We start from the raw sequence: 26771 nt of genomic DNA on the forward strand, positions 1-26771 counted from the left end.
CACAGGACTCATTCAAATTAAGTCATAGTTATTTTATCAGTACAGCTGTGGCTGAATACATAACACACAGGGAAACACACCTGTTCATCAGGTCTATGTACAGCAGAACCTTCACCAAGCACTGTGAAAGAAAACTGTAATAAATAAACATATACAGAAATATAAACATGACATCAAATACTGCCACTGTTTTTGTTATTAAATCAGTTCTTCTATAGTGTCTGTAAAAAAACACAGACACACCTTCAGCAATAGCACATACAAATGCCCATGAGAAAGTAAAGGTAAATACACTAGGTGTGTAATGTTTTAATGGCCGATGAGGCAACGTCATTATTCTGAGCCAATATTGAGCCATCACAACAGTTTACTTAACATGACAAATGCAAAACTCATCATGGCACTAGAGGAAAATCCCCCGACCTGGCTAGAAATTATCCTCTGGGGACTATGATTGTCTTTTAAATTGCAAATCCATCCAGCTGCTTGAACCGACTAACTGAGACATAGCGCTCCCTGGAGCATACGCTGCTGGTATGGCTGTAAATGAAAGAGCATGTGCGCGAAAACAATAAGAAAGAGCGTTAACAAAAATGTCACATTATTGCTTAAACTTTATAAATCACCATATTTCCACATGTTGAATCGCCTTTTTACATTTTGCAGGAACAGATGTGATGCTCATACACCTGACACAGTAGCACATCTGCACTCATTCAACATGTCCTAAATGCTGGAGCCAAGTGAAAAAAATAAAATGACGGCTACAAGCAAAAAGTGGAAAAGAAATACAACATGTCATTATGTAATTCTAATGTTTTGTGCTTCACGCTCTGCTCGGCTTGTAAATAAACAAAGCATATCTGCCAAATGAAAGCGAGTCCATTTATTTTATGGCAGGAGACGTACCCGCCACTGAAAAGCAGTCCGATGTTTTGCTCATATTGGGAATACGCCTTTTCTCCCTCTCTGGAAAATTTATTAAATATAGTGCTCGAGGGACAAGATATGCGGGACCTGAGAAAGGACGGCAGTGAGGGATGGACGGTAGAGCGCATATAGGGGAAGAGGCTGCAGGGGCTCAGGCAGTCAATAAAGGGCCGCACACACACACAAATAGACAATAAAAGGACTTAACACCCAGTGGTGGCTCAAGCCAAGGCTCATGACACATTTGGGATTGAATCTGAAACAACCTCGCTTTCTTCATCTCTGTTTCTTCCACACCATGAAAAAATGTTTTTACAGTGAGATGCTGTCTGAAGATGCCTTGATCCAGACCCGCTTCATGACACCTCATCGACGTCTCCGTCTCGCTCCGGCGGCACGTCGTCCTTTTAGCGTCTCACATGTATCAACCTTCAGAGGTACACAATGGTTTCCTCCCTGCCCTCCTCCCCGCCACTTTCAGTCTCCAAGGAAACCAGTGCACCGAGGTCCAGCTGCGAGCGGCCGGGATGCGGGAGCACCGGATATGGGTCAGCGCCGCTCGCTGTCGACGAGCAGGTCCCCCCAACATAGCTGTGGCTGCTGTGATCTGCGTGGGCACATGAAAGGCACGATTATGGTGCTCTGTGTGGAAGAAAATGCCTCTGAAGATGCATAACATTTTATTCTGTAGGAAGCATTGATACACAAGCACCACAACGGGACGTGCAGCCACTTGTTTAATGAGCTCAGTCTAATTGTTCAGCCCACTCGTGGAATCACCAGCAGCACACGGATCAAACACAGCTGCTGCAGTTCTGCTGCTCCCTCGTGCGCAACGCTGAGGGGGAAAACGTGAAGCCCCCCCTCCATTTCAATATGTCTCCTTCATCATTACCTTCTGTCACCAAAACCGGTCGTTATGATGGAGATTCAGCCATTTACCCCTGACACTTGATATGAAGCGATGAGGAAATGAGAACCCGGACATGAAGAAGAACGAGCAGCGGAGGTCACGGAGTCTAGAACTCTCCATCATTACTACAGGACTTCACTTTATGGCTTTTTACCATCGTTATTAATTAAAGGAGCACTGAAAGACAAAGTGCTTTTGGGCAGCGTCTACATATGTGTGCTTGCCTTCTTCCAGTTTTTTGCATGGTGGGTGCTGCCTAGCATTAGGGCAGGTGTGCTGTCATGGTAACAGATGGCGTGAACTATAAATTGCCTCATTGTGTCCCTGTAGGAAAGTGTCCCCGTTTGATTAATTACATAAGAGTCTGTTAGATTAGCTCTGTTAGCCAACATATAGGCCCAGTTTCTGATAGATGAGTCAGCGTGCTGTTCCATGACAATAACACTCGATCCCTGCCTTAGAGCTTTATCCATGTGGTGAAATGATGATAGCGTTATTAATAGGGACGTCTGTGATGGGGCCGATTTGGGAACATTCGAATAGATTTTGTTAAGATGAGCATAATATTTAATACATAGTTTTGACAACCTGCTGGTGCTGCTCTCCTGTGCCAAGGGTGAGCTAACATTTGTGTGTGGGTGAGAAAAATAATTTGGACACATACGTGTCTTCCAACACTGACGATGGATTCACTGGACTCTGAAGCTATTCATCATTAGCAGACAGAGCGTAGTGTTCAGTTTTTGGGCAGCTTATCCTCTTTAAGCCACCTCTGACCATCGAGGTAACGGTTAAAATGACAAACGCTGCTGCCTGCAGGTCGTCTCAGCTGTCGCTAATGAACATCAATCCTGAGTGTGGTTGAACTGCTCCGTGTAGCTGGTGTCTGCACAAAGTCAAAGATATCTGTGAGAAGATCATGCGCTAAAGAAAAGCATGTCTCATCTTTGTACTGTATGTTTGGTGGTGTTCATTGAGTCATGCATGATCAATGCGTCGGGCCTTGGCTGCGTGCTCAGGTTGGTCCTGTCGGAACGTATCACGTTCTATTTAATCGCGTTCCAGCCATGAGCTCACTATTGAGCGAAGAAGCCATTAGCATCGTCCGGCCATTAGTGTGCATCACGCAGCACGTTACGCAGGTGTGACTGGAGAGCATCGGTTTCGTCCGGCTTTTCTTCCTCCGCCGACTCATGATGCTCTCATCCTTTGTATGAAAAGGTGAGCGGTGAGAAGCCAATGCAGTCATCGGAGGAGATGACTTTCAAGACATCCCGACCAACTGGTTCCCCAAGATTATTACAGGAACAAATTATGGAAATCCACTGAATGAGAAAAAGGTGTGTGTGTGTGTACAGTAAGTGTCTATTCATGAGAAGAATTTTTCACATACTCAAAGTGAGGATGAGAAGCGAGATCATATTTTGTTCCACGTGACTGTCGGCAACAAAAGGGCGATTTGCGTTTGAAAGAGTTTCCTTCTCCTTTCACACGATGGGAAGCGATACCAGATTCCTCCACATACCAGAGAGGGTGTGATCCAGTATGAAGTTGCAAAGCTTTCAAAATCTAATACTGTATATAAAATGCTCAAATGACTCTTTAAATATAATGGAAATTTCTCAGTTAGCATCACTTCATTACAGGCTCCCATGGGACGGACTGAGGAATGCATTGTGGGTAAGCGTCAAGCAGAACACACCCTGTGCTGCGAGCTTGCAGCCATGTCTACGCCCCGGGCTTGTTAACAAGTGACTCATGTTTCACTGGGGCTTGTTGTTGCTCAATAATGAGGAAAGGTTAAAAAGCTGATCAATGAGGAAGGGATTGTGCAGCCTGGCATGGCTGGTAAACAAAGTCCACTAGGTGCAGCCAACACTCGCCCTCTTTTATGACGGCTGAAAGACACGCCACGTGCAACCGGTAATTTCCCCCTGAACATCAGAATGAGCGCGTGTGCGATCGGATCAAACGTGGAGCGGGGATGAATACGCGTCCGCATCGCTCGTCCGCCTCCTCTCACCTCCCCCTTCGCCTGATGCGATGACAAGTCCGCGCTGTAATGAGTTTTGTAAAGATTTTTCCGGATCGATGTCCCAATCAGTCAGGCATCGCCTCTGAACTGTGATTCACATGCCGTTGTCTGCCCTGCCAGTCGATGGATAGAGGAACCATTGATTTTCCTTTTCCTGTGGCAGACGGGGGGGCCGTGGCTCGCTGCGGGGGCAGGTGGAGGTGACGGGGACGAGGGGGCGCTTTCTTTGTCAAGAGACACTGATTAACTGTGAGGAAGGACAGACGAGGCCTCAGCGGGGACGCAGGAGTGTGTGTGTGTGTGTGTGTGTGTGTGTGTGTGTGTGTGTGTGTGTGTGTGTGTGTACAGTACACGTTCACATACATGGGTGAAACCAGTGCAGGCAGTGGGTTTGTTTACATTCTCACAGAGAAGAGCAGCAGAAGCAGGCTAAAGCCAGGACTTCACAACGATGCTCAATTTGATTATTTTTATGGATTAGCAGATGTTTATATGTCAAACATGCTTCTATCAAAAGGGCTTACTAATTATTTGGTGTAGTTAAAACCACGATTTAATAAAACGGTGAAAGCCTAATTTATCTACTGTCCATTTTTTTCTTCCTTTCTTGGTTGATGTAGGATTTGACCTCAACATTTCACAGACTTTGGCCTTGATGATAAAACTCCTTATGCTGTTTTATACCCACTTTTCACTACTTGCTGCCACTTTAACATTAACGTGTTGGTACATAGCCTAAACTGTCCCAACAAACAATTTGAGGATATCAGGAAATTGCAGCTACAGTTTAGTGCCATATTTCATATGACTGCAGATGCTACAGCTTGTTGCTGGTTCTCACCCGTGGGCGTGTGCGTCCCCGTCCTCTCCGCTGGGCTGTACAGGCATCCCGTCCCCGTCCCCCACCCCTGGGGGTGGGGGCCGTTGGGGGTCTGCCTGCCGCTGGATCTGGCCAGCAGGCTGTTGAGACAGTTGTGGGCACTGGGATCGTTTCTTTTATGGCGGTTGTTGATGCCGGTGCTGATGAACGCGGCCTCGTTCACAAACACGGAGCCGTTCCCAACGTGGCCCCTGGACTGACTCAACCCAGGCCCCTGAGGGAACAGGCAAACAACGCAGGCATCAGGCGGACGGAGATAAAAATCAGACCTCTTCCTGCGAATGAAAGCAGCTTAAACAGATTGGACGAAGAATGGACACTGATGGTTGGATGCTTTTTACATTTGGGAAATCTTTCAACACGGCTCCTTAGAAATGCGGCGATGCGTGTTTTAAGGAGGGATCCCGGAAAACATTCTGGACTTCACAAGCCACACCTGTATGAGGAGTGTGTCTGGAGCTCATTAAACTGGTCAGTGAGCAGACAGCATGTTGTTCTGGAAGCTTCCAGATGTGAATGTTTTTATAGCAGGGTGAAAAATGAATCTCCTCCAACACCTCCCTCCTTTTGCATCCTCACATCCTTTGTTGCCTGAGCTGAGGCGGTTAATTAAAAAAAAAAAAAAAAATAGCTAACATTAGGGCATCCGTCACATGTCAAACCGCCTGATGCCACGTTAGGTAGAACTCGAGGCCTCGGCAGGTCCGGCCCGCGAGAGCCCAAAGCTGGGGTGCAAATGAACGAGGGAGAGCGGGACCGCTGTCACGCCTGGGGGGGGGGGGGGGGGGGGGGGGGGGGGGGGGGGGTTACACGCTATATTTGTTTCACGGGGACTCGAGGGGCGCCGGGAACAGCGGAACCCTTTATCTTCCACGCCTTCCAGCTGCAGGGGAGATTTCGCCGTCGTGCCTTTCAAACAAAGTGTCAATAACTTGAGCCCTTTTGCACTTGATTGATCGCTTTCTCGGGCTGCGTGCCGCTGGTTTTAATTATTTTGTCAGGGCTTTTATTTGCGATGATTTAATTATCATCAATCATTAGGATGGGTGGCGAGTGGAGCTGCTGGAGCACCAAGACAAATGACGCCGGAATTGCTCTCATTATCACAGGTCACATATCGAGAGGGAATTGAGCTGCTCCGTGTAAATGAGTCCACCGGCGTAACTCAGGCCGACAGCTGTCAGAGAGAAGCGTCTCCTTAATGACTCCAGCCATGAAAGACTCCATAAACACAGCGCAGCCGCAGCGCGCTTGTGTCGGGGTCAAGAGTCCCCACTCGCGGGCGTTGGCGTGTGCCGCTCCAGTACCTGCTGGCCGTCCAGAGGGATGACCATGCGAGGCCGGCCCGCCGGCAGGCTCCGCTGCCGCCCGTGCATCCAGGTCTGCAGCAGCATCCGCTGGCTCTCCAGGTGCTGGCGCTCCACCTCCACGCTCCTCTGACCCTCCCGGAGCCGCTCCAGGCTCTGCTGGTACTCCTCCAGCTGCTCGTCCAGCTCCGCCCGCTTCTGCCTCAGCCTCTCGGCCTCGCGGCGGCACCGGCGCTCGCGCTCCTCCAGCTCGCCCTCCTGCTCCTCCTGCTGCCGCTCCTTGGCCTGGCACTCCCTCTCCCAGCGCTCCCTCTCCTGCTGCAGTCGGTCCTGGAGCTGCTGGGCCAGGTTGCGCTGCTTCTCCTGCTCCTGCAGGGTGCTGCCGCGGAAGCTCGAGAGGTGCCGCCGCTGAGGGCCAGGAGAGGGGCGTCCAGCCTCTTGCAGCAGGAGCCTCTGGACCTCATAGCAGGTGTCCTGGATGGTCACAGAAGCCTGGAGAACAGGGTTAGGGTTAATGGAAATGCACAGGGTGGTGATTTGAATGGCAAAATGTGACGGAAACCATCACCGCCGCTGTTGGACCGCGCTGCGAGGACAACAGCATCATTTACTGTATAGGGTGAGACGATCCTATGACCACATGCATAAACTGTGGTTTTTCAGATTAATGTGCAAGAAAGGAGACAGACATTTGACTATGGAAATTGGAACGTGATCAGAACCCTCAGACTGACACAGATCCACTGAAAGCACAAGTCCAAATGCAAATACACAAACAGACACAAATACACACACACAAATACACACACACACGTACACACACACCTCTTTGGTATGAAATGTAAATGTGTGTATACAGGGAAACAAAAGACTCTCTATGCCTCTTGGCAGCCAAAAAAACATGACATGCATCCTCGTTCCTATAGCTCGCTATGTTTAGAATAGACTCTAACTGCAGCATAAGAAAGCCTCCATCTCAACTGCATGTGATACCAGCATACTGTTCATACTGGGTAGTGAGGATAATCAAGATGAACGCACTGACCTGCAGACTGTAGAGCAACTGAGTCAGGTTTTGGACACTTTGTGCAACCTGTTAAAAAACAAAAGTAAAATCGATATAAATTACAGGCAGCTCGAATATTAATGACGCTCCTGGAAATAAGTACCAGGAGCGTTAAATTCAACACCTGGGAATTAGAAACGCGGTTTGTTCATGCAGCGTGTGCGCCCCCTGGTGGCAGCAAAACACCCTAATACACTTTTAGCAATTATGCTAGGAACATTATTTCATCATAGTCATTTACCACACAGGGCACAAAAACAGCGGTACAACAGTGGAATACTCCATATCTATTTTTAATGGTGCAGTACCTCTGGGAGCTTAATAGCATTCTTCCTTTATTCTGAGCCAATCAATGATTCATCACACCGGGACTGAAATGTAATTCTAATAGACCGCGCTAAATTATTAAAACAACTGTTGGCAATCTTGAGCCACGAATCTGAGGAGAAATGGAAAGAGGTGACATTCAGGTGGAGCCAAGAGGCTCTAATAACCTGCGCTGCCTCCGCTTCCGCCATCCAAACCATAACAAAGGCACAAACTTAAAGTATCGGATACTTCATCTTATTACAAGGGTTTAGTGAGCATTGCAATTAGGTAAATGTAGATTATGCACCAAACCACTGTCCTGTACCTTAAGGTCAATGTCATTTGAGTCAGATGGAGGTTGAAGGACCAGGTCCTCGGTGGAACTGCTCTCACTGGGCTCGGGGGCTTCGGGTGAGGCCTCAGAGGGATCTGAGGGGGTCTCCAGCAGAGGCGCAGGGCTGGCAGGAAACAGCGAGTCTGTGTCGGGGTCCGGGCTGGAACTGGCCGCTAAACCGGCCTTGGAGGAGAGTGTGGCCTTCAGGTTCTCAGCTGGGACACAAACGCAGTGAATCTGGGTCAGTTCAGACCTTAAGCTCCATTATCTAGTGTGTTATGAGTCAATGACTCGTCCTCACCCTCCTGCAGCGCCGCAACCAGCAGCACCGCGGCCTGGGGCGGCTCCTCCGGGTCGGGCTGGACCAGCAGACGCGGCTCCGCCGGCGCCGCCTCCGTCCGGCCGCCCAGAGCGGAGAGCGCGGCGTACGCGTGCAGCTTCTCCTCCAGGCTGGAGCAGATCCGCTGGTCGTGGCTCGTCAGACTCTCTGAGGCGCGGGCGGTTCCAACAGTAAGCGCACGCTTTTGCAATGAAGAGCACTAGGATTTTTTTTTTTATATACCAATACCTTGCAACTTGTAAATCTTCTGAACTCGCGCCTCGGCAGCTCGCTTCTCCTCCTCAGACTCGCTTGTGTATTCCTCCTCCTCTTCCGGACAGCTAATAGGCAATAATAATGAAATCGTTTGTCTTGAACCCCCCTTTGCTTCATTCAGACACACTGGTGCAGACACAAAGACACACTCGCCTCTCTACGGCCTGTCTGATGAGCCTCATCCACGTGTTCCTCTCCTCTTTGGAGGACGCGTGCACCTCGTACATTTCGGGCCCCGCGGCCGACGCGCTGATCAGGAACATTCCTCTCTCCTCATTTGCTACTTCGCGAACTATTAACTTCTGGAGCGCGATGACTGGAGGCTTCTGGTCCTGCAGGGTTTTAAAAAGGAAAAATATGCTCTGTTACAAAAAGGCGTTAATGGAGCTACGTGAGATAAGTCATTGGGAATGAATGCGGGCGCACCACAGTCGCAAACGTGTACTTCTGGTCCTTTTCTTGTAGGAAGATGAGCGCGTCTGTGAGCAGGAGAGCCATGACATCTGTGGAGGAGAGCGTGAATAGAAAATGTTTCCAGTCACCATGTTTTTTTTTCCCCATCAAGCCTCACCCTTCAGTCGACCCGTGGCGGTCTTCCACAGCAGCAGGCCCTGGTACCGGAGCACCTTTCCCGGGCCCATCATGTCCTGCTTGCGGAAGGTGTGGCCGTTCTTCAGCTTGATGGAGCTGCGGTTCTCCATGCGGCTGCACACGTCCTGCAGCTTCTGGTGCCGCTCGTTCTCGCTGACCCGCGAGTCCACGGCCGCTATGACTTCCCGGACCTGAGCCAGCGCCTTCGACAGGTCGGCGTGCTCCTCCGTTCCTTCTGGTGATTGAGGGAGGAGGATACGTGAGGACCAAATGACTTTCTACCAAACCACCAGCAGGGGGCAGCAGACGACCCACCTTGCGTGTACTGTAGTATCCGTTCAAGCAGAACTGGGTACTTCGTAATCCTTTGGGTCACCAGCAAGATGCACTCTGGGATCTCACGCCGCCTCACCAATGAATTGTTGCCTTGTTGCTTAAAATCAAAGCAAAAAGATATTAGAATTACTTTAAAGTTTTCATTTGCACAAAAACATCCTCTCGGTATTTCAGTACCTTAATGAAGTTCTGAAACCTCTTATTATGCTGCTGGAGTTCTTTGAAGAAGCTGACGGCCTCGTTGTGATGACTGCAGAATTCTCCGTACACCTGCTTCATTTTCTCGCCGTTCTCTTCCGAAAACTGCGGGAAAAAAAAACGCAAACTGCCGTGACGGCTCCACCGGCGCTCGCGCCTCTGGGTCCTGGGACCTGAACCGACCTGCTGCAGCAGGACGTCGCCGATGCGCCGGATGAGGTAGTTCCTGTGCCCGTGGGGCTGGGCCGAGGTGTGCCGCCGCTCCTTCAAGGCGGCGAAGAGGGCGTGGTGGCACACGAGCAGCGGGTCCAGACAGGGGAAGACCCGCTCCACGGCCTCCGCGTCCAGCTGCACCTCCTCCCTCATGCCCCGGCGGAACACCTCCGCCATGATGTGCAGCGTCTGGAGGTGGTGCAGCTCCGTCTGCATCAGCTCTGCGGCGGAGGTGCAACAACAGAACTTTATCCGGGCCTAAAGCGCAGCACGCACACGCCGGAGTGGCTCTGTTTCCGACTGCTCACCGTAGATGACGTCCTGCCTCTTGACAACCTGTTTGTCCTGCTTCTTGCAGAACTTGTGCTCGACGATGAGACTCCACGACTCGGCCTTGTAATCCACGGCGTCCGCCGACATGTCGCTGTGGACGAACGCGTCCACACAGTCTGTGGGCACAAATAGTGGACTTTGATGCATCCGCCAGATAAATGCGAGCCTTGGACAAAGATCTTTAGTCAAACCTTCTCCAAAGGAGGATTCCGTGGAGGTCGAGGACGTTGGAGTCGGCAGGAGGTCGTCCGATTGGCCGGTCGCCTTCACGACGTCAAACTCCGTCTCTGAACTTTCACTGAGGCGCCTGAGGAGGAAAGGAGAGGAACGAGCACTGCCTCAGTGTTCCTCTCAACGCTGACACGTCTGCGTGTGATGTAGAATAGTCTGGCTTTTCACCCGTCACTGCTGTGGAAGCTTCCAGGAAGAGAGGTCGACTGGCTCAGGGGGTCCTTCTTCTCCTTCGGGGTCATGACTGGGGGGGAAGTAGAGACGGGGACGTCTCTCACGGTGAAATCTGACAGAGCAAGAAAAAATATTAAATAAATCAACTTACAGGTTCACACTCAGTGAGGTCAAGATGTGTGACTGAGGAAACGGGTACGGCTTCATGACAGTTGGACGGTGAAACGGTTGCTGATCATTGACCCCGTGTCTTGTAAACTCACTCTGCGGTAGAGATGCGGTCTTGTTCTTCACCATGGTAACGCTGTATTTGTCATGAAGCTTCTAAGTGATACAAATGAGAGCGAGTCGGACACTGGTTACAAACAAGTGGTGCAACAGCTGACGCGAGTAGAGACGAGCGGGGAAGAGCGGGTTTCACCTTCAGACACGGAGGGACGGCGTCCTTACAGCCCTTATGGACGATGGCAGTACAACCTAGAACAGAAGGACGTCATCAAAGCGCCGGGTTCTTTTAAATACAAATGCAAGATTCTTCATTCCCACTCACTAGAACAATGCAGCAGCTCCTTTCCTGATGCTGGCTTGTCACACACCACGCACACGGTGGGGCCTAAACAGGGCCCTGACGAGAAGCGATGTCCATTCAGCTGCCGGTCCTTGGCTTCTCTGTCCTTCCCTTTGCCCTTTGAAAGCCATGCCAGAGACATAAAAATAAACAGAGAGCCCACATATGCAGAGAGAGCAAAGTGTGTACGGCAACGTACTGTAACCTAGCAGAACCTGATCAAAGCAGAACCTAATTTAATAATTCTGTAAACCGAGTATGTATTTTAGGAGTGAAGTTTCCCATAAAGGAGCCTGTCAGGAATCTCCACCTTTCCCCAAACCGCAAGAAAGCGTTGTGACGAGGAAATGGAGCGTGGCGTAAACAACAGATGCAGGTTGGGGAGGGCTTCCAGCCTTCGTGCTGACTCAACAACAGGGGATTAATCATTAAAAGGAAAAAGGCCGGACACCGTGTTGGGTCTGTCACTCTGACCTTGAGTTATTCCCAGAAACATTTCCTGGTTGTGTCTCTCCCAGATAACAGAAAGACAAAGTCTAGAACCGGGACTCGGGCCATTACTATGTGTTTTTACACACTGTACATCTATTTAGGTTTTAAAAGACACAGGCCTAATGGGTTGGACCTACCTTGGTCTTGTTACGTGCACTGGACATCCTGTATTTGAGAAAACTGAAGGTGCGAATGACTTTGTACTTCTCCGATTCCACCTTAACTGGGATGTTGTAATTGTCCAACTCCTCCTCTTCAATTCTGTAATAAAAGTTTAAATAGGTCTGCTTAATCTTTTACGGTCTGTGAAGATCATCATGTATGTTCTTATAAGCTTAAAGAACAATGAGCATCTATTGAATAGAAAAGTGTCTCCATACGCTGCATCACTGAGCTGTGAAGGTAAATTTAGGTTAGTGGAAATGTTAGCAGCTAAAAACATGCTTCATGTCAATACTCGTTGTGCTTTATTGTTTTTCTGTTAGAGATGCTGAGAAGTAACGACGTGGGAGGACTTAAAAAAGAAACAGGAAGCAGGAACGGAGACAGGAGGACAGAGAGGAGACTGCACAAGATCAGAGCAAAGAAGTGATGAGACAAGAAAGATGATGGGAGGACAGGGAGGACATGCCACATTAAACCAGTCCAGTTTAATGTGGCAAACTGTGAGGCTGCAGGGCTTCTACAGTTAGTTTGGGCTTGTTTCCCGACGGTTGAGGAAACTTCAGCAAGTGGACAAAGTTCATCCTCACTCTTTGAGGAACTCAGACAGGGTGAGATGCTGCAGGGAGTCTGCCAGCTCCACGCTGCCTTCGTCATCAGCAGACTGGGCGCGCCTACGGAACCTAAGCTCCCTGTGGGGAACAGCACACACACGGACACACATGCTGACGCTTCTGTGCCAATGAGCCTGTGAGACCTGTTGGAATGAACATGGCAGATGCAAACGGTGTGTGTGGACGGAGGCGCGTGAGGGCTGGGCTCCTCCAACAGGTGGCGCTACTGAGGCGTGCCAGTACAAACGGAGTATTTATACAGTGTGTGATGGTGCCATGAAGGAAATGTCAGATGGCATTGTTCTCAGTGGAGCGGAAGACAAATAAGGAAGCGCTGTCCTTTTTGCTAAATTAGTACCTGTTGTCCTGGAGACGACAGACGCCACACAAAGCTTCACTGTTTACTCCAGTTTCACAAACTTAACACAGCGGGACTTTGCTCATTACTGAAGAGAAGCTACGCAGACGTGTGTTTTGCAAAAGCCTAAACATAATACATGTAATAAAAAGACACTGATTCGCATCGAGAAACAATGGACTGATAAAAGATGGCAGCAAACTTCCCAGAGCAGCCGCTGTCGCCAGGCAACCGGGTAGTCATCCACACACACACACACACACACACACACACACACACACACACACACACACACACACACACACACACACACACACACACACACACACACACACACACACACACTTTACACGTGTGACCAACGAATGCTGCCTTTTTAATCAAATAACATTGAGAGGAGGCCGAGTCAGAGAACATGGAATTTCAATCCGAATGAAATGCAGAATTACCTTTTCTCCGACTGCTCCGATATGCTGGAGGCCCGTTGCTCTGTGAACACAAGAGAAACGTGTCCTTTAACCAAGTATCGATCACAACGCGCACACAAGCTAAGCGCTAAACAACACGCTGCACTACACGTCCATGGCACTGATCAGGCTCATTCATTTAACCATAGTAGCTGTTCTCCGTCTGCACACGTCTACTGTATATAAAAGCACTTGAATGCAATTACTGCTGATGTGCAAGTTGGGGGGGGGGGGGGGGTAGAGCGATCAGGGCAGGACAACACACACAGAAGCTGAAGCACAAAGACGAAAAAAGCCATCAATGGTTTGTGTCGTCACAGAAAACCTGGGTGTCTCCGTTCGCTCCCACACAGACGATCATGCAAACACACAGCGAGGTCATTAAAGTTTCATGACTTCATATCGGCCCAGTCCATTTTTTAACTGCAACTCAGTTTTACTTTAACTTAGTCCTTTATCATATTCATCCATGTCATTAAAAAGCCCATAGGTTTGGAAAACAAGCAAAAACTTCTTATTTGGGTTCACAGAACCAAAACAACAAGCTCACAGGCACTAAAGTGCTCACACACACACACACACACACACACAGGCCTGAGTGCGTCGGCTGCGGTGTCCGGTACTTACTACCAGGGTGCAGCAGAGACAGAGATTTAGACAGAGAGAGGGCCTGAAGGAGAGATCGGCCGTGGCTGACACTGTTGAGGGCTGCATCTACGGGCACAGTGCACAGAGCTGCTCACTCATTCATAACTATCACCACGTCACCTTCAGCTGGAGCTGCTGATACGTGATGCTGCCCAAGCTTCAAACTGATATCGCTCCCATTAATCCCATTTAAAGAGAATGTCCCACAGTAAAAGCTGTTAGGCTGCATCGTTAGTGACCCAAAGAACAGGTGGTTGGTTAATGTGAATGCTGTTAGTTGGTGTGTTAGTGTTGCAGTGCTACTGACCAGGACTGACTTCTGAGGCGAAACGGGTCGGACGCAAGGCGATTTTGGGAGACGAGTAGGAGTAGGAGCGCAGTCGAACGCCCTGGTCCCCAAAGTCCTACAGAGGAAAAACAAAACAGCAGGAACGATGAGGAGCTGCCTCCGACGGGACCGTGGGCGACCGGAGGCGGTTCTACCTTCGTGCCGGGCTCGTGCGCCGCCGACGCCATGTGGCCGCGGGCGCACGTGACGTCGGGCGAGAGACGGAGCGCCTCCCTGGCGTCCGCGTCCGACGACAGCGGGGACGGAGGCGACTTGGGCTCGGCGCTGTCCTCCTCGCTGTCCACCTCCAGAGCCACCAGACTGGGACTGAAGCAACGGCAGTTACACACACACACACACACACACACACACACACACACACACACACACACACACACACAATAGCCTTCAAACCACTACCTGAGGTCGCAGTCCATGGACGGGCTGCTGCCGCGCCCGCTCGCCAGGGAGTTGAGGCGGTTGAGCCTGGCGAGGGCCCGGTCGGCCGCTGACAGCGTCGGCGAGTCCTCCGGACCGGGCGGGGGGGTGTCGCCCGCCGGCAGCTCATCTGAGTCCCACAAGCCGCTGTCGGTCCCTGTGCTGCCCCTCGTCACGCCGCCGACGCCGTAGCTCCCGCCGCCGACGCCGGGGAGCGGAGGCTCTGTGGCGCGCTGGGAGAACTGGGAGAAGTGGGCTCCGCCGCGGCCACTCACTGCGAGGCACAGACAGCACTGACTCAGTGGCGCCTCCTGACTCGTCTGGGGCCACGTGGGGCCTGTTTTTCCTGCGGCGCTCATCCAGACATCGCACCCCGGCGACAAAAACACATCAACAACCAGCCGCTGGGATCAATGCCACCACAATTAATTGATCTCTCATTGCTTAAATGTCGAGGCTTAGGGCTGAGATTGGAAAATCTGATGACATACCGCATACCAAACCCCTGTTTGACCTTTAAAGGGCAGTTCTGTCCGGACCGGAGTCACGCTCCTCTCAACAACTACCTGAGCAAAGTAAACGTGTGTATCTACAATATTTAATTACTGCAGCGCTGTTGACACAAGTGGCTATCTACAAAAGAGGTGGATGGAAAATTACCCCTCCTGATGGGATGCCAGCTTTCTAGCAGCCTCCGTGTGCACTTTGATGTCTAGACTGGCCGTGCGTGGGCTAATGTGAGGGAAATCCTGGGCATCACTGAGGCATTTCCTCTCTGCTGCTCCCACACAGCGGAGCCACGGAGCTCAAACACACGGAGCAACGGGAACGTTCTTTTCTCCACGGGTCTCATCCCCTCAGGTCGCTCGCAGCTTCACACGTAGACATAAAAAAAAAAAATAAAAAAAAAACGGAACGCTGCTTCATAAAAACAAAGTGACAGGGCTGAAGCGCCGCTCCCAGCTGGTGGAGTAATCGACACACCGACTCCAAGGAAAACTAAGGGTGACGAGTTGGGCTCAGTAAAACCTCCGTGATCATTTTGACAGGTCTGGAAAAAAAAAAGTAATAAGTCCGCGTGACAGCTACTGCACCACAACAGCCCCGATGAGCTCTCATAACAACAAAAGGCAGTTGCATCAACAGGAGACTTGAGCAACATGGAAGACGTCCGATTCAATGGGAAACAATGGGACCAGTGCCCTTAAGCTGTCACTCCTCAGCACTTCGAGACAGGCCGTTGGACACAAACACGCCCCAACTTTCCGCCTCGCGCTCGCACAGTTTACAGGCGAAGCGGGATTTATCGGAAGTTTACAACGGACTCTGAAATCAGCACTCGCCGACGCCATGGCAACGGCGGTAACGTTTAAGCATCCTCTTCAGAGTTTTCTAGAGTGTTTGTGCTCGTTGAGCTGCACATGCAGGCGGTTTTAAAGGAACCCTCGCCAATAATATGCGCTCTCTCCTAAAATGTCAGCCTTTATAAACCCGGGACATTTGAGCTTGTTAACACCCCCCCCCCTTAGCTTCAAGTACACAGCGCCACTGTCCGACCCAGGAGAGCTTCTGTGTGTGTGTGTGTGGGGGGGGCAGCAGGCCAGATGGAGGCATCTCTGAGCTCACACTGAGTCCGAGTGGGACGAGCGTGACCCCATTCCTGTCTTTGTCCCAGTGACGGGGCAGATTCCTGGATGCAGCCTCTCAGTGAGGGGCGCTGACCTCGTAAGGAGACTCCAGGAGGACAATACGTCTATTTAATCAAAGATAAGCGCATCTCCAACCTCAGTGTATACTTGTCTGTGCGTGTGAAGCTGATGCTGTATTGATTTCCTATGATCGGATTAAAAACAAGGTCCACATATTGTGCCAGTGACACAGGAGGAATGTTTTCGGTCAGGGCTTGTCAAGCATCTCATTATGCATTGTTCCCACACCCGTCGGCTCGGTACAGCCACAGAAATGCTGTTGTGCTTTGTATTTTTATGAGTTACACATTCATCGTTCAAGCCAGATGCCAAAGTATTGCTGCCATTATAATTAAATGGAAAAATCATTCTGGTCTGGAGCAAAGACGAGAGGAGATACCAGATAATGAAGACAGGCGCTCTTCGTCCTCGTCCTCGTCGTCCTCGTCGTCCAGGGAGAGAACAAGTTGTTCTTCGAAAACCTTTAATCAAAAGCACCAATGAGGAGGAAAAGTCAAGCATCAAGACAAATACACAGGCAGCTGCATGTACGAGCCGGTGAATCTGAGTCTCCCACACGTGCAGGGTATAGATGATGGTGTGTGTGTGTGTGTGTGTGTGTGTGTGTGTGTGTGTACTCACACTGTCCACCAGCACTTGCTCCTCCACGTGCAGCTCCTTTCTAGGGCCTGTGCAAAACAAAAATATTGAACCAGGGGCTGAATGCAAGACAACAGGTCTGTCTCTGGACGTGACACCGCTACCCAGGAATGGACCACTGGCCAATGAGCTGCTGCGCCGGGGCCAAAGCAGCGGGTACAGAGGAAAAGCACACGCCCCCCCCCCCCGCTGTGAGCTTGTTATTTTGAGAAAGATTAATGGATGAGGTCTGAGTACGAGCGGGGTTAAGGTCAATACGGAGACGCGCGGCGCTTCCTGTTTCTCCCTACGCGTCGATACGGCCGCTCCTCCCGTCGCTGTGGTTACCAGAACCAGGCCCCGCAGGTTAAACGGGAGCGAGAGCGTCCGTGTCTGTGCGTGTGGCCGAGCTGAGCGTGTCACCACAGGACTGAGACCTTCCCTCTGCGCTCACGGAGGGAGGAGAACAACCACCGACGGAGACGAGAGCGAGCCTTTTATGGCATCGGCGAGAAATGCGTCCTCAGCGTCTTCAGGCTGTGAGTGATGGACGTCTGGACGTCCGTGCGTTTGCGCGTGTGAGTCTGAGGTGGTGTGTTTTTAGCTGCCACCGGTGTGACAGCGATAATTGGACTGTAACCACGCTGTGTGTTACGGTCTACTGCATGTGTCAGCACTGACCGGCTGCTTGGGAGGTACTACTGTGTGTGTGTGTGTGTGTGTGTGTGTGTGTGTGTGTGTGTGTGTGTGTGTGTGTGTGTGTGTGTGTGTGTGTGTGTGTGTGTGTGTGTGTGTGTGTGTGTGTGTGTGTGTGTGACTTCTGTTTGCTGCAGCTCACGTTACGCCGCCGGAGCCTCCGTGTGACAGGTAACATTATCACATGACGGGCAACACGGGTCACGCACGTGTTCCAGTGCAGCTCAGGCCGGTGGACAGCATGGGGGGGGGGGGGGGGGGTTCTATCACAGGTGGTCACATATGTGATTACAGCCACCTCAACAGCAGCACACGTGAAATCTGAGCCTATTTCCCGTCGTAGTTTACTCACCACTTACAGTACAATAAACGCCTTTACCTTCATTTGTGAAAAAGGCCTCGTCTTCGCTTCCCTTGTCGGCAGCACAATCAGCTCTGAGCTCACTGATCTGGAACAGAAGCAGAGCAAACAGTGGCTGGAACATCAAGCTGACCGCGTCTAAAGCCACTCGGCCAGCGCTTATCGTGCCCGATTGCTTATTAAAGAGCGCCAGAGTCGAGGGCTCGCTGTTGACACAAGCCTGAACCAAAAAAAACCCGCGTCAACGCGCTTATCGCGCCAGCTGTGGCCGCGGCGGACAAAAGCGAGCGACTCCAATAAGGACTCCAATGAAGCGCCGTCTGCTCTAACCAGTGTGAGGACGAGGCGGTCGCCCAGTCTGTCTCGGAGGAGCATGACGGCGTCCCGGGCGCTGCCGCCGGAGCCCTGGCGCACGGTGAGGACCAGGCAGTCGGTGCTGGAGCAGAACCTCAGCATGCGGCAGCTGTCGGCCCACACGCAGCACGCGGCTGGGACGGGATCGGCGGCCGGACCCGCGGGCCTGACGGGGACAGGGGAAACCAGATTATAGGATAACTGCATGATAGGTAAAACTACTGGAGGGACTCTTTAGACGTCGGGAGCCTTACGCTGCCAGCAGCCTCAACATGGCGGCCGCTCCGGCCCTCTGCGCCAGCTGCAGGGGGGTGTCTCCCTCCTGGTTGGGTGAGGTCAACGCCCTTTGACCTCGGGGCCGGCCAATCAAGAAGCGGGCCAGGTGGAGCAGACCCAGACGCACGGCCAGGTGAAGCAGGGTCTCTCCGGGTTGGAGCTCAGGCACTAAAAGGCAACAACACTGTAAGTCGACGGCGGCACTGAACTACTTGTTTGTACGAGGTGCAGCCAAGAATCCGTAAAAACACAGCAGTTGCGTGTCAAACAGACTGGTTTGGAGTTTATAGTAGTCAGAACATCCACCTCTTCTGCCTCGGGGTTGAGGAACGCCGTAAACTATACACACATAACTTCACTCTGCAAATGTACAGTATTCAGGCATCTGCTAAATACTGTATGTTCGGAATGTGTCAGTGTAACTTGCCAGAAGGACTCTGGGTTACATAAGATCGGGAGTATACCAATATCATCAAGAGCCAGAAGGACCGGATCTCTCACTAGGCTCTCGTGGAACCGCTTTCTCTTCTTCGCTGGGGTGTAGGAGCCTAAACAGTGGGTATAGGGGTATGTAAACAGTTCATACGGCGCAGCAGCAGCTCAGGGTGGTGGCAACGCCGATGCTGCCAACTCGCTCTCAGGTGAACTGGATGATCCTGTCCCTTTTCACATGGCTGCCACTAATTGCGGCCACTGAAAGAGTGAATGACAGCCGGTAAACGGAGCGGAGAGGCCGACAGCTGCTTTGCATTTTGCACCCAGTCCACGTTTGGTTTTAACATGCAAGCCGTGCAAATCCTGTGCAATCTAATGCAGGTCAATGCTAAAAGAATGATTGTTCAAACTCTGTTTATTTAGGTTTTTAGACACTATTGCATCTTTGCGATGTTCCTGTTGAGTCATCTAACTCTGGAGGTCGACCACAGACACCAAAGACCGTGCGTTTGTATGAACAGCAGCCTTCTGGTGAGCACTAAACAGGACCTGCCTTCGTTGAGGGCTCTGGTCTGGATCAGGTCTTGGTTCCTTTGTGTCCATGTCAAGATCAACAGTCTGGCAATGCACTACAATCACCAGCCACCTGTACTGTAATACAGGCCATTACAGCAGCTCTGCCAGCAGTTCTACTTTAAAAAGATCCTAATTTATCAGTTTTACTGAAAAAAAACTTTTACTTTAGTAATGTTAATCAAGGACTAAAAAGCTCGTATATTATATAATTATTTTAGCATTTGACTGATGTCACTTCTCTAAAGTCGCAAAAATTTAATCTATGACTAGGGGCCAGAAACTCCTCTCACAGCTGTGGTGTAGAGAAGTTGGAGTGCGGTGCAGAAGATGATGATTTAATAGACACTGAGGTCTAAGGGAGACTCTAATCTGACTGGAGAGCAGTAATGGCAGTAATTGCCCCCTCCTTGGAACACACCACTCCCTGCCTGGCTGGCAGGTCGTGCACATCATGTGAGGGAAGATTTGGGCTGTACGCTCAGATCCCTGGATGGGCTCGAGACATTCTGAGCAGCAGAATGCCATGAAACGATTTTAGCCCAAGGGTCTTGAAGAGTCTGATCGCCTGATTGATAGATAGATGATAGATGAGATGAGAATAAACGTTAAACCTTCAGTCACAGCAAAACTTAATTAAAAAAAAACCTGGGCTCTAAAAAAAATTGCTGACTTTATGCAACTCATCCAAAAGGTTTCCTCATGTCTGCTGAGCAGAGCGCAATCCCTGACCTTTGACCTCTGTGGATGATGCAGGAAACAGGAACAAACTAGGACATGCGAGCTAAAACCCGTTGAGGTCCTTTAAGGTTTAATGACCTTGATTCTACGGAGACGCTGAAATTAATCCACACAGAAGTAGATCACATAGATCGAATAAGCTGTTTGATGAGAGCTGCTCTGGTTTCAGTGTCAGGAAGCATCAACGACAGGCAAGAACGACAGAAGCCTTTGTTAAATGACCTCCTGCAAATAAAACCCAGCCATACAAGACTCACTTCCTGTTTCTTTACCTTCTCTTGGCTGACGGTCGGTGTCTCTCCACTGCGGAGGGTAATCCATGTTGGCCAGAGCCCGCGTGATCTGCTCGTCCAGCTGCCGGAGGCCGGCTTCACCAGAACCTTGTGCATCCTGCTCGCTGGGCTCCGTCTGTGCAGCAGGGGGGTCCTCGTCGGCGCTCCGCTCCCAGGAGCAAAACCTCCTGGTGACCTCTAGGTAGCTCCGGGGCCCGAGGTGGTCCCTGTGTGCGCTCAGGTACTCCGCCGTCTCCTGGGCCACGTCTCTAACGTACTGGAGAGAGGCTTCGCCCTCACACGGCTTGACTTGGCCCTCAAGGAAAAAGTAGGGGGTGACGGAGGCAGCTTCCACAAGGTCGTGGCCTAAGGGAAACAGAGGGATGCAGAATAGATGGAGGATGAGGTGAGGTAATGGCAGAAGTCCGTGAGCGCGTCGTTGAGTCGACTCAAGGACCAACCAGGCACTGTGAAGCGGAGATCCAGCCCGTCGTCTCCTCTTGTCGCTGCGGTCACGTGCGTCAGCCTGGTGCCTTGCACAACGGCGTACAGCTGGGCGTCTTCAGGCGCCTCGGCTCGTAGCCTGACGTGGGCCTCCACCTGTCCCTGAGAGAGGAAACAGGAGACCCGTCACTGCGACCACCTTCACAGCCAAACGGATCATCGAGTGGTCCGGGTCTCACGGAGTTCTGTGCCGGAAGAGGGAAAACGGGGCCGAGCACAAGAAGAAAGACGCCAGTCATTTCCCCACAATGAGAGCCGCTGCCCACTGAGCGTCCGCTCCTTCATCCACCTTCATAATGAGATTCATTATTTCCGTTACATCATTGACCTTGTTTTTGGTTCGACTGACCTCGTGTAAACCTGCATCAGACAGTGACCCACATCTCATGAGTGTTTATCAGAAGGACATGACATTATATAATTCCATGTCTTCACACTCGTGGCGCCTTGATTGCTTTCATAGCATTATATAACTATTGATGTTACAACGTACACAACACACAGGAAGACCGTCTAGTGCCTCTTATTCCCTAACAAAACAAGGGAAGTATTTTTGTCCTCATAATTAATAGTTATTGCCAAACAGTGGAAGCTGAGTTGTCCACATTATGAGAGGCTGGCTTATAAAAGCTGAGCGCTGTCCTCCAGCTGAAGAGAGGCCGCATAGCTGAAGTTCCAGGCTTATGCAATCGGCCTTGTTGTGTTTTGTTCCCGTGCTCAGCGTGGGGTTGTATGCACAGGTGGTGTGTTTTACAATGATCCTAACAGTTGAAAACGTGATCTTCTCATTTGGCCTCGAAGTTTTCATCGCAAACAACCTATAGCATCACTTCTGCCATTGACGGCATCACAGATTGTTCTGCCCTATAAGAAAACGATAAGATGTTGCACTGGGCGCTTGTGCGGAAGAATGGATGAAATGACTTGATTAAAATCCTACACGGTCCCTTTGTTTTCTAAGCGGAGCAACGTTCCTGAGGTTTTGATTAAATTGTGGTCCAGCCTGCATCCCCCCCCCCCTTTCTGTCAAGAGTTTAACTCATTTTTCCCCATCTCTCGAGAGAAGCCGTGATTTAACTTTAAACTTTTTTATATGGAGCCTTCTCACTGTTCGATCGGAGTCTCAGACTTTCCCAAGTCCAAGGAGATAAAGGTGAGATGAATGAAGAAGCACGTCTGGGCTCTGATACGAGATCAGACTCACGTGATCCCCTGCCCGTCTTTTTGATCTCGGCGTTATCCTGACACAAACTGCTCCAGTAACAATGAAATATTCAACACCTTGCTGCTCAGCTCATGCCTCCCATATGGGCAGTTTTCAGATCGTGCATAATCTTTTATTTATGCAACGTAGACATTAGGAGGGTTATCAGATATAGTATGCCCTTCGAGAATGATTGTATAAATATAACAACTGGTGAGAATTTTGTGTTATTAGTTTCCATTAAAGTGAAGAATCCAATGAGACACCAGGGACAGAGTGTTTTTATTATGATGTGGTCCAATCAGTGGGGAATCACAGATCTGCTGCCTGTGGTCTCCAGGAAACCAGCAGCCAGCCGCTCCACAGTCCTCCGCCACAATCTCCTGAGTGCAACCCGCGTGACGTCAGGGGACCGAGATCACCGGCACTGCAGCAAAACAAACAGCTGGAAAGCGGCCGCGTCTCTCGGAGCGAGGACATCCTGATGTTAGCGGGGACTTGGCTCCTCACAGTGGGAGGCACAGGCGCAAGTGACACTCGGCCTCCGTGTCCCCATTAGGAACAAAATCCTCCAAAACACACTCCCTATTAATAGGCTGAGAGCCATTTAGACCATTAGCTGCCCAAGGCTCACACACATTGAAGCAAAGCTAATACATCAAAGGTAGAAGCGCGTGTTTATAAGCACGAATGCTTTACATTCTTCCAAAAGCAGCACTCCAGTGATATGTGTGTGCTTCTCACATAACACCTAAAACAAACCCATCGAAGCAGAATCTCATCTGAGCTCACGGTGACAACAGGCACCACACTGTGGGTCTGTGAGACACATACCTCTGATTTAATCTGCTGTGCAGGCGGTCCTAATGGCTAATACGCCGCAGAAGAGGATGCCTGTGAAACTGGGGCGGTGCCAGGCCCGTTTTAGGTTCATTCATCACACGTCCCGCACTTTCACATCTTATTGGCTAAACAGAATTTAAATGCAGTCACGGGATTCCCAAATTCATGCTCATTTGATATTTGAAGATGCATTCAAGGACCCAAGGGTCTAAGGGCAGTTTGATGTGTTGCCAAGAGGAAGTGGGAGCTGCACAAAGTTGAGGACAACTCTCTGGGCAACTGGGCCAGAAAATTATTAAGGAGATCAGGGGATCCACGCGGTCACGGCCAGTGTGGGCGTGGACTTCCTGATTCGGGATCAGTTTTACTAAGACATGCACGCAAACTTTCCCAACAACAGAATCTCCCACACGTGCTGCGTGCAATTCAATGCAGTCGTTTATCCATTGACCTGACCAAACAGTACCGGCAAAGGGTCTGACACCATGCTGCATGTGTGGAGGTGTGCAATGAAACTTTACTGGGCGCGTTACAATAACAGCCTTTATGTCACAGCAGTGTGCCGCTGCCTGGCTACACAAAGCCCGGCATTGAAATCTGGACCTCATTCAGCAGCAGCGAGAGTCGCTCCTGTTGAGCTGTGACCTTAGAGGGTGGAGACGCCGCTTCCTCTTAATGGAGAGGTGTATGTGTGAGTGCTGGAGCCTGTAATGAGTCACATGCGGGAGGGGGGGGGGGGGGGGGGGGGGGGGGGGGGGGGGGGGGGTTCAGGCGGGTCCTCAATCGGGCTCTGTGAGCGAGGGGAGGCCAAGCGTTTGGGAGCGAGAACTGGTGACACAGCAAAACAGGAATCTGGCAGCAGTTCGGGGACCGGCCCACCCAGGCTCGGAACCAACCGGGGGAACGGGGGTGAGAGGGAAGCTGGCCAAGGGAGAGGGAGGATTTACAGATGGAAGAAATAAAACATGGCAGATATGTCAAAAAATAAGGTCTGAAGCTATAACTCAAGCACAGCCGATGCTAAGCAACAGAAGCCTGTGTGTTTATCCAGGACCCAGTCAGGACCCAAACATGACTCTGATTCTGGTTCCTGCGCTCGCAGAGAGCTTTGTCACTTGTAAAACCCGGCCTCCCCGGGGGCTCAACTCCCCCTGGCTTGGGTTTCACCCACGAAACAAGACTTCCCACAGTCAAATAGAGGAGAGAGGGGAAAGGGATGGGTAGACGAAAAGAAAAATGGCCTGACGAGGACCGGGGACGAGATCCAGACGAGCAGTCAGAGTTAACGCATTCACAGAGCGCCGCCCTCATGTCAGGGCACCAGCGCAGCAGAGAATGAAAACATGCCCACACTTACATATAGAGGCACCTCTCTTCTGTTCACCTCCATTTTCTCCCCATCCACCAGACGCCTGCAGAGGAAACACTCATGTTACAATAATGTCTGCATTAACCAACCAACATTTTCCGCTCTGTACTCGTTCTAAGGTTGTTTCCACTTCCAGAACTGTACCGTATCAAATATTCGCCCGTGGATCGTTCCACTCAAACGTTGATTAGGCTTCAGAACAAGCTGTTCCAAAGTGAAGCAATCAGATGAAAATGTTTCTGAGCCATTATAGTAATAATCAGAAACAGCTAAGGAGGCGTTAGTGACTCCTACACCAGCTACCAGCATGGGTGTGCGACAGGAGGTAAGAATATCACCCGCACACACACACACACACACACACACACACGCACACACCTGAGCTCGTGTGACTTCGCCTTCGTCAGCTGTGAATAGTGCATGGCTTCAAAGCTATTTGAACGCTGGTGTCAGCGTTTCAGTCTAGACGCTCATCTGCATGAGGTGGTGCCACGCCGCCATGACTCTGTTTGTTGTGCAAATGTCATGCACTGCAGATTAACAAACCGGGCGTCTGGATTAGTCATGGGGGGTCACCCTTGTTCATGCATTCGCAGATTTTACTGAGACACTGTCCTACAAAGATGGGCCCATCCCAAGACTGTGGTATGTAACTTTACCAAAACAAAGCTATAGGGTGACAACCCACAGGAACAGATCTCCAAACATTAATAATAGTCCATTTATACAGCAATGCACCGATACCATAATACCCCTATTATGTTTGCAGGCTTCAGTGTTTTGTGCAAAAGGATCGTTCCTTGAGGCATGGGCGTCTATGTGTTTTATGTCGACTCTCATCAATGGGGCTCCGCTATTTTAACGTGGAAGTGGAGACGGTTATGTGATATAGCAGAATAAACATTGTTAGGTCAACAACGGCTTTTGTTTACATGTGATCAGGATTAATTCGTTTTCAGGGGAGTGAAATTAATTCTCATTATCATCATGTGACTAGGTATCCAAGCAGGGTCAGTTTAAAACGAAGGGGTTTTTTCATGTAATTTTCCTCAGCTTGACTTTTGCCTCTGATAAGTTCCTTTGTGAATGCGAAACCTGAGCTGGCCGGTGGCCATGCGCTTCAGAGCCGAGCGTGAGAAAAGAGATTACACATAACCAGAGAACGCACGCTGTCAAAAGGAATCTGGGAAACTCTCTGACATCTATACATGCGATGGAAATATTTTTATATGCCAACCAATCCTGTTGTCCTTAGATTTCTTTCAGGTGATGCATGATTGGATAATCAAATTCCTCTCACATGACAAATCATATATAAGGCTATAGAAAAATGTGCATGTTTGAACCTTCATCACATTGTTTAGATCACTGCAATTATAATGTCTTAAATACTGGTTAAACAGGAGAGTTTGTCAAAAGGTGCAGTCTAAAACATACAAGCGAGGTCTTTTCTATAGAGGAACCCTTTGAATGAGACCTTAGAGGAAGTCAGCCTCACTGCTGAGCCGCTGGACTTGTGGAAAAAGCACCACACTAAGAAGTGAAAACAGGTTTGTGTGTACTATACAGTACACAAACATATCCTACGGGAACAATGAATGACCTCTACTGCTTTCACCGGGAAGTGAAACCGCTCCGCACGGTCAGTGAACGCACCAGAACCAAATAAAACAGTTTTAACTCAGTGGGAAAGTGTTGAGAAAACGTTTGAATTAACGCTGGCTGCGAGCGTTTAATAATCAATTAAACTACAGGCGATAGAGCAATTAGAATAAACATGCTCTTTACAAGTATCAGGAGTCCTCTTGCCTTCTTTCTACTGCTCCCCAGCATCTACTTTGCGTTTTTCATATTGCATTACCTGCTGCCGTGTCTCTCTCAGGCTTCAGCGCAAGTCCGCGAGCCGCTGTACCGGATCCCGCATTTATCTTTCCAGTCAAACCTCCTCTGTCCGTCGCAGTCAATCAAACAGGGCTCCCACGCGGTTACTCGGCATCGCCACTCATTAGCTCCGGGTTTCATCCGTCCACTCGCCCCAGCAGAGACTGGGCTCAGAGTTTGTTTGCAGGTGTCGCCACAGTTGCTCCCTTTGCAGCCCGCTCTGGTCCGGCCCCTCGCCTCCCTCCTCCCGCACCTCCTCCCGCACCGCGCCGCGCAGTGGGAGGCGTTTTATCGTTGTTTATACTTCACCCAAAGCCTCGTGTCACCTCTTCTGACGTGAATCTATGCCTTTGACTATTCGCAAATTGACACTGATACTTTACGGTTCAGTTTGTCAGATGCAACATTAAATAAT

At 50.4% G+C, this 26771-nt stretch overlaps 1 protein-coding gene across 4 annotated transcripts; it reads right to left on the bottom strand.

The window, feature by feature from the left end:
* Positions 1–17: 17 nt before the first annotated feature.
* On the bottom strand, positions 18–26591 carry arhgef28a (Rho guanine nucleotide exchange factor (GEF) 28a). 4 transcript variants are annotated; one of them, XM_029169148.3, is made up of 35 exons: positions 26337–26591; positions 24464–24518; positions 21017–21161; positions 20556–20921; positions 18513–18702; positions 18235–18424; positions 17923–17992; positions 16851–16897; positions 16609–16690; positions 14503–14794; positions 14238–14409; positions 14062–14158; positions 13734–13820; positions 13089–13128; positions 12258–12359; positions 11643–11766; positions 10996–11131; positions 10867–10922; positions 10709–10769; positions 10440–10557; positions 10232–10347; positions 10016–10156; positions 9678–9928; positions 9474–9599; positions 9276–9393; positions 8941–9195; positions 8796–8872; positions 8523–8701; positions 8343–8434; positions 8076–8261; positions 7766–7989; positions 7111–7158; positions 6066–6557; positions 4720–4972; positions 18–1537 (listed from the first exon to the last, which is right to left on the bottom strand). In XM_029169148.3, the coding sequence occupies exons 2-35, from the start codon at positions 24494–24496 to the stop codon at positions 1362–1364; spliced, it is 5142 nt and encodes a 1713-aa protein (XP_029024981.1). In that variant the 5' UTR covers positions 24497–24518; positions 26337–26591; the 3' UTR covers positions 18–1361. The 4 variants fall into 4 exon arrangements, with proteins under 4 accessions (XP_029024981.1, XP_029024982.1, XP_029024983.1 ...); XM_029169149.3 differs by lacking the exon at positions 13734–13820; XM_029169150.3 differs by lacking the exon at positions 12258–12359.
* Positions 26592–26771: the final 180 nt, after the last annotated feature.

This window comes from Betta splendens, chromosome 12, assembly GCF_900634795.4.
Source record: "Betta splendens chromosome 12, fBetSpl5.4, whole genome shotgun sequence".
In the NCBI taxonomy this organism is placed as follows: domain Eukaryota; kingdom Metazoa; phylum Chordata; class Actinopteri; order Anabantiformes; family Osphronemidae; genus Betta; species Betta splendens.